At 46.7% G+C, this 17,759-nt stretch overlaps 1 protein-coding gene across 2 annotated transcripts in view; it reads left to right on the top strand.

Annotated features, from left to right (window-relative positions):
* LOC147901162 (cytochrome-c oxidase/ electron carrier) overlaps positions 1-11,437 on the top strand; it is a 28,561-nt gene extending 17,124 nt beyond the window's left edge. For both annotated transcript variants that reach the window (XM_087376057.1, XM_087376059.1), the window contains 2 exons: positions 268-444; positions 11,164-11,437. In XM_087376057.1, the coding sequence (XP_087232183.1) occupies positions 277-444; positions 11,164-11,211 (216 nt within the window). In that variant the 5' untranslated portion in view covers positions 268-276 and the 3' untranslated portion in view covers positions 11,212-11,437. The remainder of the gene's footprint in view (positions 1-267; positions 445-11,163) is intronic.
* The last annotated feature ends 6,322 nt before the right edge of the window (positions 11,438-17,759 follow it).

Here is a 17,759-nt window from a genome sequence, read left to right as displayed (position 1 = left end):
ATGATCTATACTTTATTTAGTCTGGATGGAAAATATTAGATTTGGACATCATTAATGATTTTTAAAGGCCTTTTCATTGACCCACCGACATTATTGTTGTTTAGCTGTAGCTTGTAAGATTGGCTACTCATGAATGCTTGTGATTCTAGAACGCTCATATTGCTCCTTGGGAAGTTTAAGTTATCATCTGATTCTCTCCCCCATACTCTGGGAATTTTCAATACTTATGCACAGCTATATTGACCACATTTTCTTGTTTGTCGGCAGGCTTCGATAATGGCACAGCATGCAGCTCCAGCATCTGGACAAATTCCAAAGCATATTTTGGAAAAACAAAAATATTTCCAGAGTGTGCACAAGCTCACCCATTTGCAAGGCCCTCGTGACAAAATCAGTAGTGTTGTATTTCCATCGGTCCTTGTGGCTACTGCCTGCTGCATGATGGTACGCTTGAATGCAGTGCTTTTCTTGTTTGATAAATTTAGTACAATTTAGTGCATGTATGATGATTGCATGATGTGTCGAGATAAATTTATGATCATGAACTTTTTACACTCTCAAGGCATATCAACACTCCCAGTTTGATGTCTGTCAAACTGCATCTCGGCCTGTTGCGAAGGCATTTTCCAACAGTCACTCCTGCGTTGGCAACTTGCTTACTCCAACTGTCATGTACAGGCCTCTGCTTGTAGTGACCTCCTCTCACAGACCTGTTTATTTGTTGTGAAGCAAAAGTCATTTTGAGAGAATCATTTGCTTATTTAAAAGCATGTGCATACGGACCAAGTTGGCAGAAACTCTTTTACTCCCCTTCAGGATCGACCTATATATTGCAACCACTTTTGCAGGCTGATCTTTCTTGGTGCGAGTCTACTTACTATGCTACTTTATGATTGATCTACCTATCAGTTCACTTGTCTATGGCAAAGAGATCTACAGGTTGACTGATTGGTGATGAGTTTCTATCTTGCTTTTGCTGGCTTCATTTTTCCTGCCTCAACTTAGCCCCAATGCGGAAAAGCCACTATCTTATTGCAGCTTCAAACAAAATCATCATCGATACACCACATTCAGCCACTCTCACCGATATCGTGAGTCGCAAACTCAGCCCCTTCATCATGTGTCGCAGATCAGAACAAGTATCCTTCTAATGGTTTCTCTAATTTTTCTTTTCTTTAAAAGTCTTCCTTGCACTTACAGATACCATTGATGATGGTTGGATCAGGGACTGGATGTCCACCCGAGTTGTAGAGTTAGTTAATGGAGGCCCAACCCAAGAACGATAGTCTCTGGAGTTGGTTAACGGAGGTCCAACCCAGGAGCCACAAATTCATTGAACCAGGACCTAGGGCGCAATTTGGAGGATTGCTAGGTACCACGAGTACACACTTCTGCCTATATGTCTCCTCGAGCACCAGCGCCAGAACGCTAAATAACCGAACCTAGTGTACCTGCACCCAAATTAGGTGATGGTTGTGTGGTGTGTGCCAGTACCTTGGCTTTTATGGATCAAAGTAACACAATCTTCAAGGTGGCAAGACCAAGAGGTTATAGTTCTAGGGGAGGAACCTCAACCAAGAAACTCACTTCGTTGTGTGTACCGCTTTGTGCATCGATGATGTGTTTTATGCATATGTCATGTTAATTCTAGGCCCTCACCAATCTATAGTTGAGGTTATTTTGTGTCTACTTGATGCATATTGCCAAGCAACGACGCCATGATGAAGCTTTATAAAAGATCATGAGGGTTTATGCATTGAATTTGTTGCATATGGGTTTAACATCCTAGCCATGATCCTAGCGAAGTTGTTTAATGAAGCTATTTGCCTTGGCTTCCTGCGGACTTGGACCGCACCATTTCACCTATTCACAAGGCAGGGGATCCCACGGACCCGGGGAATTACAAGACCATCATGATTGGACATGTCATGTCCAAGCGCTATGCATCAATACTTTGTAGAGATGCAGGGGCTCAGAGCAGGCTGGATTCGAACGTGACCACGGGACCATGGATTGCATACTCACACTCAGATGTATCATCGAGGAGGCTAGGGCACGGAAGCAGAACGTTGTTGCTTTGTGGATTTTTGCGAAGCCTTTGATATGGTACCGAGTGCCCACCTTATTAGACGACTGCAAGATGTGGGTTATGACAAGGAGATCATTTGGGCTGTCATGACACTTTATGAGCGAATCTCAAGCAGAGTTAGGACTGGATTTGGTTGGACAGAGATCATGAGCACTATTGGGGTCAAACAAGGGTGTCCTCTTTCACCCACCCTGTTTGGCCTCTACATAGATGAGCTCGAGACCTTTATGCAGACTCTCAGTGGGGCTAGGTGCTCTCTCACTAGTACTTTGACTCAGATCTTATTGTATGCAGATGATGCGGTGATTTTATCTTCTTCTACAGAGGGCCTTCACAGACATTTAGATACTCTATAGTCCTTTTGTGAGTCACACAAATCACTATTTGAAGGTCAACCTTGGCAAAACCAAGGTTATGAACTTTAATACCTTTCTCTCTCTCTCTCTCTCTTTCTCTCACAGTTAACCTTGGGAAGACCAAGGTTATGATCTTCAACACCTCATACCTAGTGCTCCATCGACATAGCTTCACTTACCGAGGTCAGCCAATAGAGATTGTGCAGTCCTACACATACTTGGGTGCGGGCCAGCTTTCACGATGATCCATGCAGCCCGAGCACGCCTCACACAAGGACATGGTGCTTTGGCCCGTTTAGAGCGACAGTGTTTCCAGGCGCACTTCCAGGACCCACCGACGAAGTGCTGGCTTTTCGACACCCTAGTGAGACCAACTGCCATGTATGCAGCACTATTTTGGGGGTGTGATATTTCAGCAGCAGAGTGGAAGAGATTTGAGCGGCTACAGATAATCATGGGATCCAGGATGATTCGTAGTAAGCCCTCAGTCCCCCATCAGATAGTACAGGCAGAGTTTGCTATGACCCCTCTTCAAATCAATGCCACCTTTCAGATAGTGACCTTTCTCCATAGAGTCTGGGATCTACCTCATGAGAGGCTACCGAGACTGGCATTGGAATCCTCTATCCGACTGGCAGAGAGTGGGTTTGATACAGCATGGTATGCACGCGTCTCTGCTTGGTTTGCTAGTCATGGCATTCAGATGGACAAGCTCCCTCCTTTTCAATACAGCATGGATGCACCTCCCGAGCTGATTCCGCGAGATGAGATTAACCGCATCATACGGTTAGACCTCCTCCAGCTTCACACACTTCGGACTTGGGGAGGGGACCAGGATTTCCCCACCAAGACCTAGCTCTACTATGACCATTTCTTGAGAGTATTGGAGGATGGCCTCATCATCAGACCCCAATATGTTGAGGAAAGAGGAGTCTCACATGCACTGAGGATTGCCATTGGACAGATGCGAGTCTCCTCCCATCAGTTGAGGATTGAGGCAGGGAGAGCTGCAGGCATACCCAGAGAACAGCGGACTTGTATGCTATGCACGATGGGTCAGGTCGAGACCGAGGAGCACTTTCTTTGTATATGTCCTGCCTATACGAGATTCAAGGACGCTACCATTGCCTTTTTTAGGAGGGACACAGCTCTGGCCCACTCTCACGACTGATCCACTTCCAAGATCAGGTTTGTATTGGGCTCTACCTAATGGAGATGCGGAGACACAGAGAGACACTACTGTGATGAATCAGAGAGTAGTAGGATGCGACCACCACGTCACTGGACATTGAGGTGGACCGAGCGCAAAGGCAAGTTACCGATTTCTATGCATTTGAGTCAGCTACAGGGCACTCGGGAGTAGAGGAGGAGGAGCTAGCTGACATGAGAGCTAAATGGGTCTGTAGAGGGAGTCGACACGACACCACTACTGGACGAGGGTCACGGGGATCTCACATGCGACAGGAGACCAAAGCACACACAATTGAGGTTAGACCTATCTTAGCTCTTCTCAGAGGCGATTGACAGAGACGTGGCATTACACTTGACATAGCCTATCGGATTTAGAGATCGAGGAGGACTACGCCTCCCACCACAGCACCAGATGCAGATATGTGAGCTCTTTGTGTCACACCAGAGAGCTATCACAGAGCCTGGATACATGGAGCCAGATCATGTTCTTGGAGCATTAGCCTTGAGCGCCTAACATGCCCCACTCATGTTACACACTATTTGGCTTTTCTGGCCTGGCTTGATATGATGTACTACATTAGTTTATGTGTTTTCTAGTACTCAGCGAGGGCCTTAGCGAGCCCTTCGCTCCAGCCCACTATGGCTTGTATGAGTTTACTTTGTTTCTGCACTTTTGTCCCATAGGCCCGCGAGGCCTCCCGCCGACGTTAATACATCTTTCTTTCTCTCTCTCTCTCTCTCTCTCTCTCTATATATATATATATATATATATATTCCATTGTTCCTTTTCTTCATCTTCTTCTTCTTCTTCTGCTTTGTTGTTGGAGTTGTTTATTGTGTTGCATTCTATAGCTCAGTTAGCTAGTGGATATATCCAAGAGATTTTGGAATCTTTTGAAATCCAGATGGTAGGTTATGGTTGGGTATTGATCAGAACATGAGTGTAGCTTTGCTTACTAAGTTATTTTTAATTATTTATTTTTCCTTCTTTTGTACTCTCTCTCTCTCTCTGTCTCGAAAATGAAATCCCACCAGACAATATCCCTCAGCAGAAGACTGATAGATGGGCCCAGGAATTACATGTGGAAGTGTTTCACTATCGAATCAAGCTTCATCAACATGTGTGTACATCACAACCATTCATGTGCATGCAGGCCAGCAAGTAGACTGTGCTCACAACCATTCATGTGTGTACATCACAACCATTCATGTGCGTGCAAGTCTGCAGCTCCTTTAGGGTCACCTTCACCTCCTGAGTATAGGCCCAAGTCTGCCCCTTCTGCTGCTCCTTAACTGCTGTGGATTGGCTGTTCCAAGTGATGAGGTAATGGGGCCAAATGCCCCTCCTTTTATAGGCCCAAGGGGCCATGAAGTACACCGACCCCCTGACCCCCTAGGGCAAAATAGCTGACCCTAGGGGCCAACTTTAATGCCAGCGCTTCCATTGGCTGTTTGCTGGCCCTGCCTGCCACTGGTGGCTGCTGGTCCAGCCCATATTAGGGGCCCAAATCTGCCCCATAAACTGCCCAAAATCCTGCATTTTGCTGTGCCTGTTTTCAGCCATCAGTCTGTACACTTGCAGCCTTCCCGGATCATACGTGGATACATCCGTACAGCCTTCCGTACTTGCTGACATCAGTGCTGAGTCATCCGCCTTTGAAATCCATGCGCAATGTGGCCCTCTCCATTCGTGGACAGCCACTTGGTAATTCCGCCTCAGTTCTGCCCTCTTGGAGATGCCACAATTGCTAGGTACACATTCTCTTGCGGTGCCTTCATGGCAGCCCATTTCCTGCCCATGTGGCAGCCCCATGCCTATTCCAATCTATGGTTCACCCCTCCAATGCACTCCTCATATGGGGGCTCACAAATGGGGAGGTGACCAATCCTATTCAAACACCCCCTCTCACTGACCCACATTGCCCTTATCCAAATCCGTTAATGAAGATGCTCTAGTACCTCTTGTATTGTAGCCCTCGAGAACACTCTGGTGTCTTCATAGTCTTCTCTTGGCTTTTCAACCAGTGGCTCTCGCTCCGCTAGGTCCAGTTCCACGCGCACACCAGTTTGGTACAGAGGTCCATATTTAGCAACACCTAATGGCACCACGACCTTTAGTAACGAACCCGCCGTCAAATTCAAGCTCTCCAAGTCATGATGGGTGAATAGCCTGAAGTTCTCTAGGTAAGAAGCTCTCAAGGTCTATTTCAACCCGTCATCTGTCTGGCTAGGTCTGCAACCAAACAACACACCCGTGACTTCATATCCCAGGCACAAATCCATATTACCTATACCGTTAAACGTCCTATGTTGTCGTCCCCCTCTAAGTCATAGCCACCGTCTGACCTTGAGTTCTCAGGTCCCGTCGAAGAATACCCCTCTGCTTCAGTAACACCAGTCAAATGACTCCAGGCACCCGTCACTATCCATCACTTTCACAAAGGATCCTGACAACTCTTTTGACCAATCCTCAATGTCTGACATTCTGACGGTCACATTGGGGTCCACATATCTAATTTCTGTAGCACTCGGAGTTGCCATCAAGAAAAGTTCTCTTTCACCAGTTGAGTTGACTTCTCTGACTCCGAGCTGGCACCCTTCTTCTAATCAGCTTTTTTGCAATCTTTCACAAAATGTCTTGGCTCATTGCAGTAGAAGCACTTCCTCTCTTTCTCTCTCTTTTTCTTGTTGTCTTCATTTGAAGAGTTGCTTCGTCGTCAGATTTGGGCTTGCCTTTGCCAGGCTTACCCTTGCCCTTGCCTTTGCTCCTGTCTTGAGCTATTAGAGCCTTGTCATCCTTATCCGTACCGTTGTACTTCTTTTCCCGAGCTTCTTACTACAGAGCAACAATGGAACCAGCTCCTCGAAAGTCACTGGCGTCGCCCAATACCCTGCAGTCATGGTAGTCACAAAACTACTATAGCTTCGGGGGAGCATTATGAGAAACAACCTTGCCATCCTGGTCGTGCTCGTCCTTTGACCAACTGCCACCAACTGATCTTGCACCACCTTGAACTTGGTGATGTGTTCTTGCACCGATTCCCCTTCATCCATCCTCATGCCGTATAGCTCTTGTCTCAAGATCCAAGATTCTCGTCTCATTGTTGAGCTCATACATATCACTCAATGTCGTCCATACCTTAAAAGAAGTGTTTGTCATCTGAATATGAGGCAACACCATATGCGTTGCCGTACACAGAATGATAGCCAAAGGTTCCGCATCGCATATCTGCCATACTCTCACTAATATAGGGTCTGTTGGCGTTAGCACTGCTATTGAGGTTGATGTAGTTGGAATAGTCACGGACCATGGTGGCCTGAGGTATCAGCTTCGTCCCCGTTGCAATCCCCCACGACTCCCTCAACTCGAAGTGGCTCCGAACCTTCATTTTCCATAATGGGTAGTTGGTCCCGTCAAGCTTGCCTGTCTCACCAAAAGAATCTATAGCTCCTTCAAGGTCACCTTCACCTCCCGAGTATAGGCCCAAGGCTGCCCTCTGCTGCTCCTGTCTGCTGTGGATTGGCTGCTCCAAGTGATGAGGTAATGGTGCCAAATGCCCCTTGTTTTATAGGCCCAGGGGCCATGAAGTAGACCGACCCCCTAGGGTAAAATAGCCGACCCTAGGGGCTGACTTTAATGCCAAACTAGCCGACCCTGCTGGTTGGCCTGGTTGGCTGGCTATATAGCCCTTCCGTTGGCTGTTTGCTGGCCCTGCCTGCCATGTGGCTGACAGCCACTGGTGGTTTCTGGTCCAGCCCATATTAGGGGCCCAGTTTCTGGTCCAGCCCATGTTAGGGGCCCAAACCTGCCCCATAAACTGCCCAAAATCCTGCATTTTGCTGCGCCTGTCCTCAGCCATCAGTCCATACACGTGCAGCCTTCCTTCCAGTCCTGGATCATACGTATCCGGATACATCCATACAGCCTTCCGTGCCTGCTGACATCAGTGCTGAGTCATTCGTCTTTGGAATCCATGCGCAATCTGGCCCTCTCCATTCATGGACAGCCACTTGGTAGTTCCACCTCAGTTCTGCCCTCTTGGAGATGCCACAATTGCAGAGTATCCATTCTCTTGTGCGTCCACATGGTAGCCCATGTGCTGCCCGTGTGTGGTAGCCCCATGCCTATTCCTATCCTATGGTTCACCCCTTTAATGCACTCCTCATATGGGGACTCACAAGTGGGGAGGTGACCAATCCTATTCCCAACATCCATCTCTCTCTCTCTCTCTCTTTGTGGAAAAATGAAAGAACAGAGAGATGAACAAAAGAACAGAGAAAGAAAGAAAGATCTATTAACGTCTTTGGGAGGCCTCACAGGCCTATGGGACAAAGTACACACCAAAAAAAAGTAGCTACTACATTTTTGGGTACCAAAGAGTCAAGGAGTGCACATGGCATCTCAGCTCAAATTTATTATAGCACACAATATGTTTTAATTCTATCACAAGCACAAAGTGGCCTTCATTATATCAGTTTAAGACTGAGAGTCTTTAGGTTTGGATTTGAAATCCCTAATTAATGCTTGTTTATCTCAATAGACCGGCCATCTACCTGCTTTATGTGCATCCTTCACTTTAGTGAGTTCTTTGTTCCTTTGTTTGAGCTGAGTTGGAGTGAGCTCTTCAGATATCAAGATCCTTGTACCTTCACAACTTGTTTGTTTGTATAAGATTCTCAACTCTTGCTTTCCTCTCTCTGAACCTGGTCATGTGTTCTTTTTTGAGTGACACAACTTATATCATTTTCATCCCATTCAACTTGAGGTATTTAAATCCTTCTTGAGGCATGTGAATTTTTTGTCTTGTGTATCCCTCTTCATCACCGAGGCAGCCCTCTTGCAACCGTAAGGACGTGGTGTGTCGAGTCCATGTCCTCCACCATGAATCCACGGTACGTGGAAAAGGTATACCAAGTGGTGACCAAGGAGAATAGGGCTCTTCTCCACAAGTGGCATAGCAGTGTCAGGGGAGCTCAACTAGAAGAGGAAGACTCCTATCCCATAGATAGTGCCCCCCTGGATGTGGTCCTCATCTAGTGCCAAACTCGCCTGAATCCAATCCCTCACTTGTCTCCTCGTAGGCATGAGGCCAACTATTCTTCCCACAACTGTCTTGTCCTGAAGTGACTGCACTGCTAGCTTCACCTATTGCTTGTTAGATGGAGAGAGAAGAACCCTAACGGCTATGGGATTTGAGGGTGTTGCCATAGAGCCCATCTGGCTAGACCTGTGGTCAGCATTAGGAAAACTCTCCAAACCAAGCAAAAATATGCGCTGCCAAAGAAGGGGGGGGGAGGAGAAAAAAAAAAGGGGGGGAAGGAGAGAAAAGGAAAAAGGAGGGAGAAAGAAAGCTTGTGGCGGAAGGAGAAAAAAAAAGGGGGGGAAGGAGAGAAAAGGAAAAAGGAGGGAGAAAGAAACCAGCCATAAGCTTAGGCAAGAGAAAGAGTTCTTGGACTTAGGTGCTGGTCGAGGCTAAGGAGATCTTCTGTGCTGCCAAAAAACCACACCACCAATCTGAGGCACCTTCCACAACACCTGAAAACAGCAGCTTCAAACTCCAAGGAAGGGTACCACATGGCAAAGAAAGGCACAGGAGGCTACCACAAGTGACCAAAGGCCCACAAGCTGCAATATAAGGCAGCTTTCAGCCTAGCCTAGCAAGGCAAGGAAGCTCAAGAAAGACCTTGAGAAGTACATGCGCTCTTGGGTTGAAACCGATCCCAAGAGTTGCCTCCAAGACCCTTGTAATGGGGGGCAGAGAAGCCTCTTAATGCTTGTGACCTGACTGCGGGTTCTTGGGCCACCTGGGCTAAGTGTCCGATCTTCCAAGGGCTGCTGCGGAACTGGAGGGCCGCCCGTTGCTGTGTACACAAGGCACCTACTAGGGGCGCTCACAAGCTGCTCCTATGCAAGGTGCAAGGTGCAATGACAGTGCCTATGCCCCACGGGCTGCTCCACAATGACAGGTTGGAGCAACAGCTCCACGCAAGGCAATGGCGCAATGGCATGGGCTTCCAAGGGCCACGGCGAAGCAGGAGCAGTGTAGAAGCACGTGTTGCTAGTAGAGGGCGGGGAACATGAACGACAGCAGGAGAGGCAGGTTGAAGCGCAGGTGTGGGTGGGTGGGGGCAGGAGGAAGAAGCAGGGAGCTAGCTCAGGACCATGTCCTGGAAATGGGAGTGAAAGCATTGGCACTCTAGTTTGGCTAGTGCGACACACCCCCTACTCAAAGAAGCCTGCATGGCTGGTCTTGTCGTGAAGATCAAGCTAGAGAACATGTTGGATGCAACAATCTCCACTAGTGCCCTGTCGATGGTAAAATGCTCTCAATGTGCAGCTGCCTGAGACATGTTGAAGATCATGACCTTGGTTTTGCCAAGGTTGACCTTTAAATCGTATGTCTCACAAAAAGTCAAGTGCAACCGAGCACCCTTGCTGATGAGAAGAGTAGACCCTTGCTGATGAGAAGAGTAGAACCACTTCATCTGCGTATAGTAGAATCAGGATCAAGGACCACAGCCATGGGTGAACCTGCTCCTCTAAGTGTCGTGATGAGAAACTTGATCTCATCAATGTATAGGCCAAACAAGGTTAATCTGAATGGACAATCTTCTTTGACCCCAAACATGCTCAGGATCCCTCTATCCACCTAGTCAGTGTCCTAACTCTACATCATACCCGCTCATAATGTCCGATCCCAAATGATGTGCTAGTTGTACACTAGATGGAGGAGTCATTTGAATAGTCGGCTCGTGGTACTATATCAAAGGCTTTGCGAAAATTCACAAAAGCAACATTAATGCTCAGCTTCCATGCTTGAGGCTCCTCAATGACAGCTCTTAGTGCAACGATGTGGCTCAATGTAGCATAATTAGCTTTGAATCCTTGACACTCGGCAAACTGACTAACCTGAATGTCAAGTGCTGATGCATAAATCTCGGACATAACATGTCGCTCTATCCTCTAGTAGGGGCATATCATTGATGTCAAAAGCAAAGTAGAAAGGCAGGTAGCATAGATGGGGGCTAGTTTGTGATCGCAGGGGATCCCTTGATAGGTGGTGTATGTGGGGTGGGATGTGCTTGGTGGTGGGAGTGTGACAAATAGTTGTAGTCAGCTTCAAGTGGGAGTGGGAATGGACAAGTTTGTGATGTGAGAGGAGAGAGATCTACTGAATGTACGCCTGCCACAAGTCGTCTAGCTTGGAGACGACTTGTGGGGCGGGTGTACATTCAGCAGATCTCTCTCAACAAAATTCAACTGGCACTGATGAGCAGGGTGTTTTGGCTTGAATTCAAACAATTCACGATGTCTATACTAATCTCACATAATGGAGATGATGTCAGAGCTTCCTGGATCATGGTTTTTGAGACTTCAGGACCTTAGTTTTTAGTGATAAATTGATCGTGATGCTATTTGTTGAATCAGCATACTTTAATGAAGAAACAAAGAACTCAAAATAGTATGCACAGGCAACCGTTCATATTATGCACAGGCAACTTAATCCAGCTTACCAATCTGTGCAGGCACGTGGGCTCTGGAATTTGGCAAATGGAACGGGGAAGAAGGAATAAGAGTCTTTTGGAAGGGTCTAGATTGGCATGCACATGTTAGACCAGTTCTCCATGCTGCTTTAGCAGCATGCAATATCCTTGAATTAATAGAATTAGCACTTTTCTCATGGCAGAACATTTTGCCTTTCCCCCTTCCCCCCCTGCCCCTGAAAAACATTATTATACTCTATGAGGCATTTTGAAAATTGTGTTTTACCTGAATCTGTTGGAGTGATCTTTAGTTTTATGTGACGTGTTAGTATGGGTTTACCATGCAGTCTTTACTTGGCTTTTCATTTGTCCCATTTTCTGGCATGAATGTCATACTTGTAATGTGAGAGTATCTTTAAGAGCCACACAATGTTTTGGGTGGTCCATGGTGCAAATCTGACTGTCGTGCTGCTTGTCTAGCTCAATTGCAGCAAAGCCATGTCATTTAGTGTTTCTTTTGTATCTAACAAATAACCTAACATAAAATTCCCTCTCTCTCTCTCTCTCTCTCTCTCTCTCTCTCTCTCGCGCGCGCGCGCGCATTTCTTTTTCTTCTTTGTCATCTTCCCTTTCTCTGTCGAAGTTTTTGTTTTTTGGGTTGGATTTTATATCTTAGTAAGCACTGAGTTTACCCAAGGGATTATGGAATCTTTTGAAACTCAGATGGTAGCTTATGCTTGGTACTGATGAGAACGTAAACATAGCTTTGCTTACTAAGCTTATTTTTCTCTTTTATTCATCTCTTACAAACTTCCTTCTTTTCTTGTCTTCTTTTCTTTCTCCTTTGTTCTTTCACTCGTTTTATAGAAATTTTAGTTTGTAAATATGGATATATTGTAATCTTATGAAGGTATATGTTGTTTGTTGATGGTAGGAGTAGTCTCTTCCTCCTGTAGGATCAGTTTACAAGAGGCTTTGTGAAATACTTGCCATGTCAAGTTCAACTACTCTAGTACATTGAACATTATGTTCGCTCAATGTCTATTATGTGTTTGTGAGTCCCTGTGAATAACCACAGGATTAACTACTGCACTACACTGAACAGTGTGTTCACCCAATGCCTATTATGTGATATTGAGTTTTTTCTCATTTTATGTCATTTAAAGTACATTTGAAGAAGTATTAATGTATGGACTTTGAAAGCTTCAAACTAGGTTTTGGTCCAGCAAATTGGTCTTATACTCTGGAGGCATAAGATGTACTCTTAGAGGCTTGAATGTAGGAACATTCGAGCCTTTCGATGGTTCTTTTATTGGTAAAATCATTGTCATTTAATATGAGCAGCATCAAAATCAAAATTATGTGGGTCAGATACTGTTTCTTGACTTCATAGCCACATCTACCCATCACCTGCTGGTCATTTTCATTTTTTGAGCACGCTTAATCTGAGTGAGATTGGTTTGAGGACCCAACAATAATGTAAACAAGGTCTCTAGGATTAGGACGTGCATGAGCTCCATTTCTTTCCCTTCTACCAAAATTGTAGTGCATGTTATATATCCGGATGCCCCCTCTTAAACTGTACATCATAAGTAGGGGGTAGATATTTAAACTTCGGATTTTGAAGTTTTGGAATGAAAATTAAAATGTTGTAAATTTAAAATCAAAGTTCTTGATATTTGCGAAGGTGAAAATTGTGGACGATTGAGAATACAGCTTAACCATACTCTGCATCTCAAGTTGTAATTACTTGGTGAATGCCAAGTTGTTTAAAGTATGAAAGCTCGTGGAGAGTAGTGGTTTGGTGAAGATCTCAAGAACTTGCTCTTGTCAAACAGCAATTTGATTTTTTTTTAATGAAGTATTGAAAGGGAGGAAGCATACCATGTTGTGTTGAGCCCATTCTTTGCTAGCCACATTTGGATGACTCTAGTGCCAGTCTCGATAGTCTCTAGTGAAGTAAGGCCCAAAATTTGTGGAGAAAAGTCACTATCTAAAAGATAGAATCAATTTGAAGTGTTGTCATCCCGAACTCTACATGTACTGCCTAGTGAGGGATTGATGGCTTACTCCGAATCATCCTAGACTCCATTATTGTTTGTACTTGCTCAAATCTCCTCCAGTCTATAGCTGAGAGATCACAATCACAAAATGGTATTGCATACATGGTAGTTGGTCTCACAAGGCTATTAAAAAGCTAGCCCTTGGTCAGTTGATCCTAAAAGTGTGCCTGAAATTACTGCCTCTCTAGTCAAGCAAACCTCCCTGTCCTCATGTGAGTCATGCCCTGACTAATGAAATACCTTGAAAATTGGCCTTGTGAAGATTGCCCCCAAGTATGTGTAGGAGTGCACTATCTCCACTGGCTCCCCTCGTTAAGTAGAGCTATGTTGGTACGACACAACGTGTGAGGTGTTGAATATTATAACCTTGGTCTTCCCAAGGTTAAATATCAACTCTCTCTCTCTCTCTCTCTCTCTCAATGTCCATGGGAGGCCAAATATGACCTAGGGAACCATGCAAGCTAGTACACTCAAAGGATAGAGTATGTAAGGCCAAAATAGTGTATTGGGTAGTGAGGGATCGTCTTCAGAACTCCATCCGCACAACCAGCATTTGTCGTTTACCCACATCTGCTCCAGTTAAGGTCGTTGGACAGACCCTTGTGAGCCATCATCAAGAAAAGTTGGAATTCTTGTGTGGCTCAACCAAAGACAAGGTCGGAAAGGGACTATGACCTTTCTCGGGACATCTTGCTCTAGCCAGTGGCATTTCCTCCAAGGGGGACCATGCTACTGCCTCACGCTGTGAACAGCGCTTGATACAAGTTGTGTAGGAATAAGAAGGAGATCTCCTCAATCCGGTCCGATTGCTTGGCCAAGATCCATAAGGGCCAGCTCTTCCAAATCTAGAGGCGCCAAACTAAACCCTCTGGAGTCAATAAGGCTATGGTAGGATCAATGTACCACATCCTACCCAAGTGACCTGCTACCTTGACTCTTGCCACTCTGCCTCATCCTCCACCTCTCGGGTATATCTAGCCTCTACTCAAGGAATGTGGAAGGGGTCCAGAGTCGAAGATCTCCTGGTAGGTTAATCTAAAGGGGGTGGATACATACTCTCAGAAGTAATGAACAAAGCTTAGAGGCAAGTCATCCTCCACAAGGGACTTCTAGGCTGGAAGAGCCTGCAAGACCTCTCAAGGCTCCTCATCAATGAAGGGCCCTGCAAAAGTCTGCTAAGGCTCTGTGTAACCACTGTTGGAACCTGCTCCCATACCATCTCCCTAGTCAGAAGAGTGGCGATCGAAGTCTCCCTAGACTGAAAGAGCTGACGGTAGAAACGAATGGTCATCTCAAGGATCTCCTACGGGCCCGTGTGCATGTGTCCCTCTAAGTCCTTGAATCACTAAAGCTGGATCCCTGCCAACCGTGGACCTGTGGTCTGGAAGAACTGTCTAGTCATCCTATCACCCCACCGATTTGGCCTTGAAAGAGTGGTAGGAGAACTCTACTCTACGGATCTCCCAAGTCCTGTAACTCTAGTCGTGCACACTCCAAGCTTTGAGCCACTAAGACCACGGGTTCTACTCTCTGATAGATGCCAGGTCATGACGGAGTGCTCTCTCACTCCTATGAGTAGCTCTGCATCTAAGAGCCTGACCTTGGAGCTCCTAACTACTCTGCTAGATCCTCTCAGCTACCCGAACTGCCCACCTCTCGTTAGGTCTGTCCTCAGGCGCTCTCTCCAAAGCTCTACTATCGCCTCCTGAACCTCTACCTCTTGAAGGAGATCATTTGAAATATGGATCCTCTTTTGGGGAAGTCCTCAATGGGGCTGTTCCAAATGTAGAATCGTCAAAGGGTGGTCCGCCATCATGGTTTCTACTAGGATGCCAGTGGAGCCACCTTGAAGTAAAGCCAAATCCCATATATAAGATCTGTCTAAGCACTCCACAAGCCCATCATGACGCCTCTGTCCAAAGGAGATCTGTAGATTGCCCGAAACCCTGGTAAACTCAGCTCTCAATAGGGATCCGTGCCGTCATCGATCGCAAAAATGAACTGCTCCCAAGTGCTCCTCTCCCCAGCTGGCATCGCTGCGAAAGAGGCTCCTCCTTGCTTATCCTTCTTGAACTCTAGGTTGTTGAAGTCAGCTCCAACAATCCATGAGTCCAATTCTGTCTAGCAAGGCGTTGCCAAAAGGCCAAACGATGGTGTCTGCAAGTGGGAGCATACACATTCAGAATACCAATCCGAGCCTCGCCTACCTGAAGGCCCATTCATATTGCGCGACCTTGTATGAGTTGGCTCTGTGCAAATATCTCTGGGGCCACCGCTTGAGACACCGAAATGCATACCCCTCCACTCCTACCAACTGCGACGGACCAAACCTTTGGCCCCTCCCAGGGAAGAGATGGTGTGTGTGTGTGTGATGTCTGCTACTGCGAACATGTGCTCCTGAATCAAGAGGAAGTCAACTTGTCTACCTACCAAGCCCATTGCAAATCTTGACGGATAATCAAATACTGCGGCTGACTACATGCACAATCGTTGAAGCCCATGCACATTACCAACTCACTACGAGGCTCGCCTATGCATGAGAGCCTGCAGGAGGAAACCAGACTTCAACGAAGACTTCAATGGGTGTTTGGAGGGAGAGTAATCTATATCAGTGCATTGATGAACCAAGGTCGCCCTTGGCTCAATCCCTACCTTCCATGCTGAATACTGCATGAAGGAAACATCCACGTCAAAGAGCTCAGTGTACTGCTGGAGTGTCTAGTAGTGTGGCTATGTGAGGACAGCCTGGGAGGCAAGCGGATCACTACGACGGCCAATTGGCTTTGCTAGAGAGAAGCCCAGCTAAAAATACATGGAGGCACCATGAGCGAGCCATAAGTCCATGCTCGGTGGTCCCATTGACTTGTCCATTATCTGGTAAACCTGATTCTCCATCATCACGTCAGAAAGATCTCAAGTACACTTCTCCACTCCTGTGGAGGCAAAATGGAGGATCTGAACCAAGTGAGTGCGGGACCCTACCACTCTAATACCCCCTTTTCAAGGTTGCAAGATCAGAATGGTCAACTCCAAGGGCATGGGGTACGAATCTCGGATCTCCAAGAAGTTCCAAGCCCCAACCACCAGAACTCTCTCGGTAGAGGCCTACCCGCACACATGTGGGGGCCTGAGGAGTGAGCATCTGCACACCCCCCTCTGGAGGTATTATTAGAAGAGGCTGAACCCTGCGTGCCCGCGGAGTTGACCTGCTGCGGAGCAGCTTTTGCCTTGCCCTTGCTCACAGACGCGAGGTCGGTAGCAAAACCAGGGGAGGTGAGCGAGGAAGAGGCTCTAGGTGAGGCTGCTGCTTGTTGAGGAGGAGCAGGGGGTGGAGGGATGGGTAGTGAGGGTAATCACTGAAGGAGGGGAAGAAAGGGGAGATGAGGGGAGGGAAGGCACAGAGGGGAGAAGCAGGTCATGGGGGTTGGGGGTGAAGAATCAAGAGGAGGCTGAGTGGTATTTGTCACTGCTGGAGTCGAAGGACGCTATGGTGGGGACCGCTGGGCCCTCTGAGCCTCGTCTTCCACGAGGGAGGATAAGATAGGGGGGTTGGGGGCCCTAAAGCTCTAAAATCTTTTGGTGGTTGTTCCTATTGGCGGTGGAGGATCCTATTGGCCTAAAGAATCATCTGCAGAGGGCCTGGAGAATGTCCTGAGGTCAAAGGACCTCTCTCTAGATCACGTGATACACCTTCCTAGGGGCCTCCAACTTGATCTCTCTATGATTGCGTTGCTTCTTGTGCTCTACTCTTACTGTTGGCCCATTGTCGTTGGTTCTTCCTGGCCTATTCACTCCGCTTCTTCTTCCCCACCTTGGTCTACCTTCCCTCAAAAGGCTCGACCCTTAGAGTGTGGGACTCTAGCAATTGTTGTTAAGACCACTGTTGAGTTTGTCTGGGAGGTCATCGAGTCTCAGTCTCATGTGTGTCACCATGTTGTCCCTGTATCCGAGAAGCGTAGTGTCATCGAGATTGGTGGGTCGAGTCCATGTCTTTTGCCGTGAATCCGTGGTACTAATGGATGAGATACACTAAATGAGGGGCTAGGAGAATAGGGCTTCTCTCCGCGAGAGCCAGAGTAGTATCCAATATGGGATATCTTTGCAACACATTGAAGAGGCACCAGGGCACTGAGTTTTTATTTATGAGTTTTAGCTTCTAGCTTTCAAGCTTCAGCTTCTCAGTTTTGAGTTTTGAGGTTAATCTTTTTAGCTTAGCATAGCACTAAGCAAGAGCCCTAGTGCGCCCTTTGCTTCAGCCCACAGAGGCTTGTATGAGTTTCTTCTATTGATGTACTTAGTCCCATAGGCCCGTGGGGCCTCACGAGGACGTTACTTTGTGTGTGTGTGTCCCCCCCCCCCCCAAAGCCCCCTCCATCTTCTAAAAAATTCAAAGTCGAATAAGTACATAATCTAACAAAAGGGAAAGTGGAGCATGTGAAAGTGCTACAGGTTGTATTTGCAAAATATCTAGAAAGTTCAACTTGTCAACTTGAAACGTCATTGAGAAACAAGAAAGAGCTTAAAAGATGGACATACAAAAGTAATGGAGTTCAATGATGAGTCCACCTCACTTAC

Source organism: Dipteris shenzhenensis, chromosome 6 (genome assembly GCF_047967505.1).
Source record: "Dipteris shenzhenensis isolate YYH24624 ecotype China chromosome 6, Dip_SZ_1.0, whole genome shotgun sequence".
Lineage (NCBI taxonomy): Eukaryota > Viridiplantae > Streptophyta > Polypodiopsida > Gleicheniales > Dipteridaceae > Dipteris > Dipteris shenzhenensis.
Note: the sequence above shows the minus strand (reverse complement) of the source record. Positions and strands in the feature narration are given on the sequence as shown.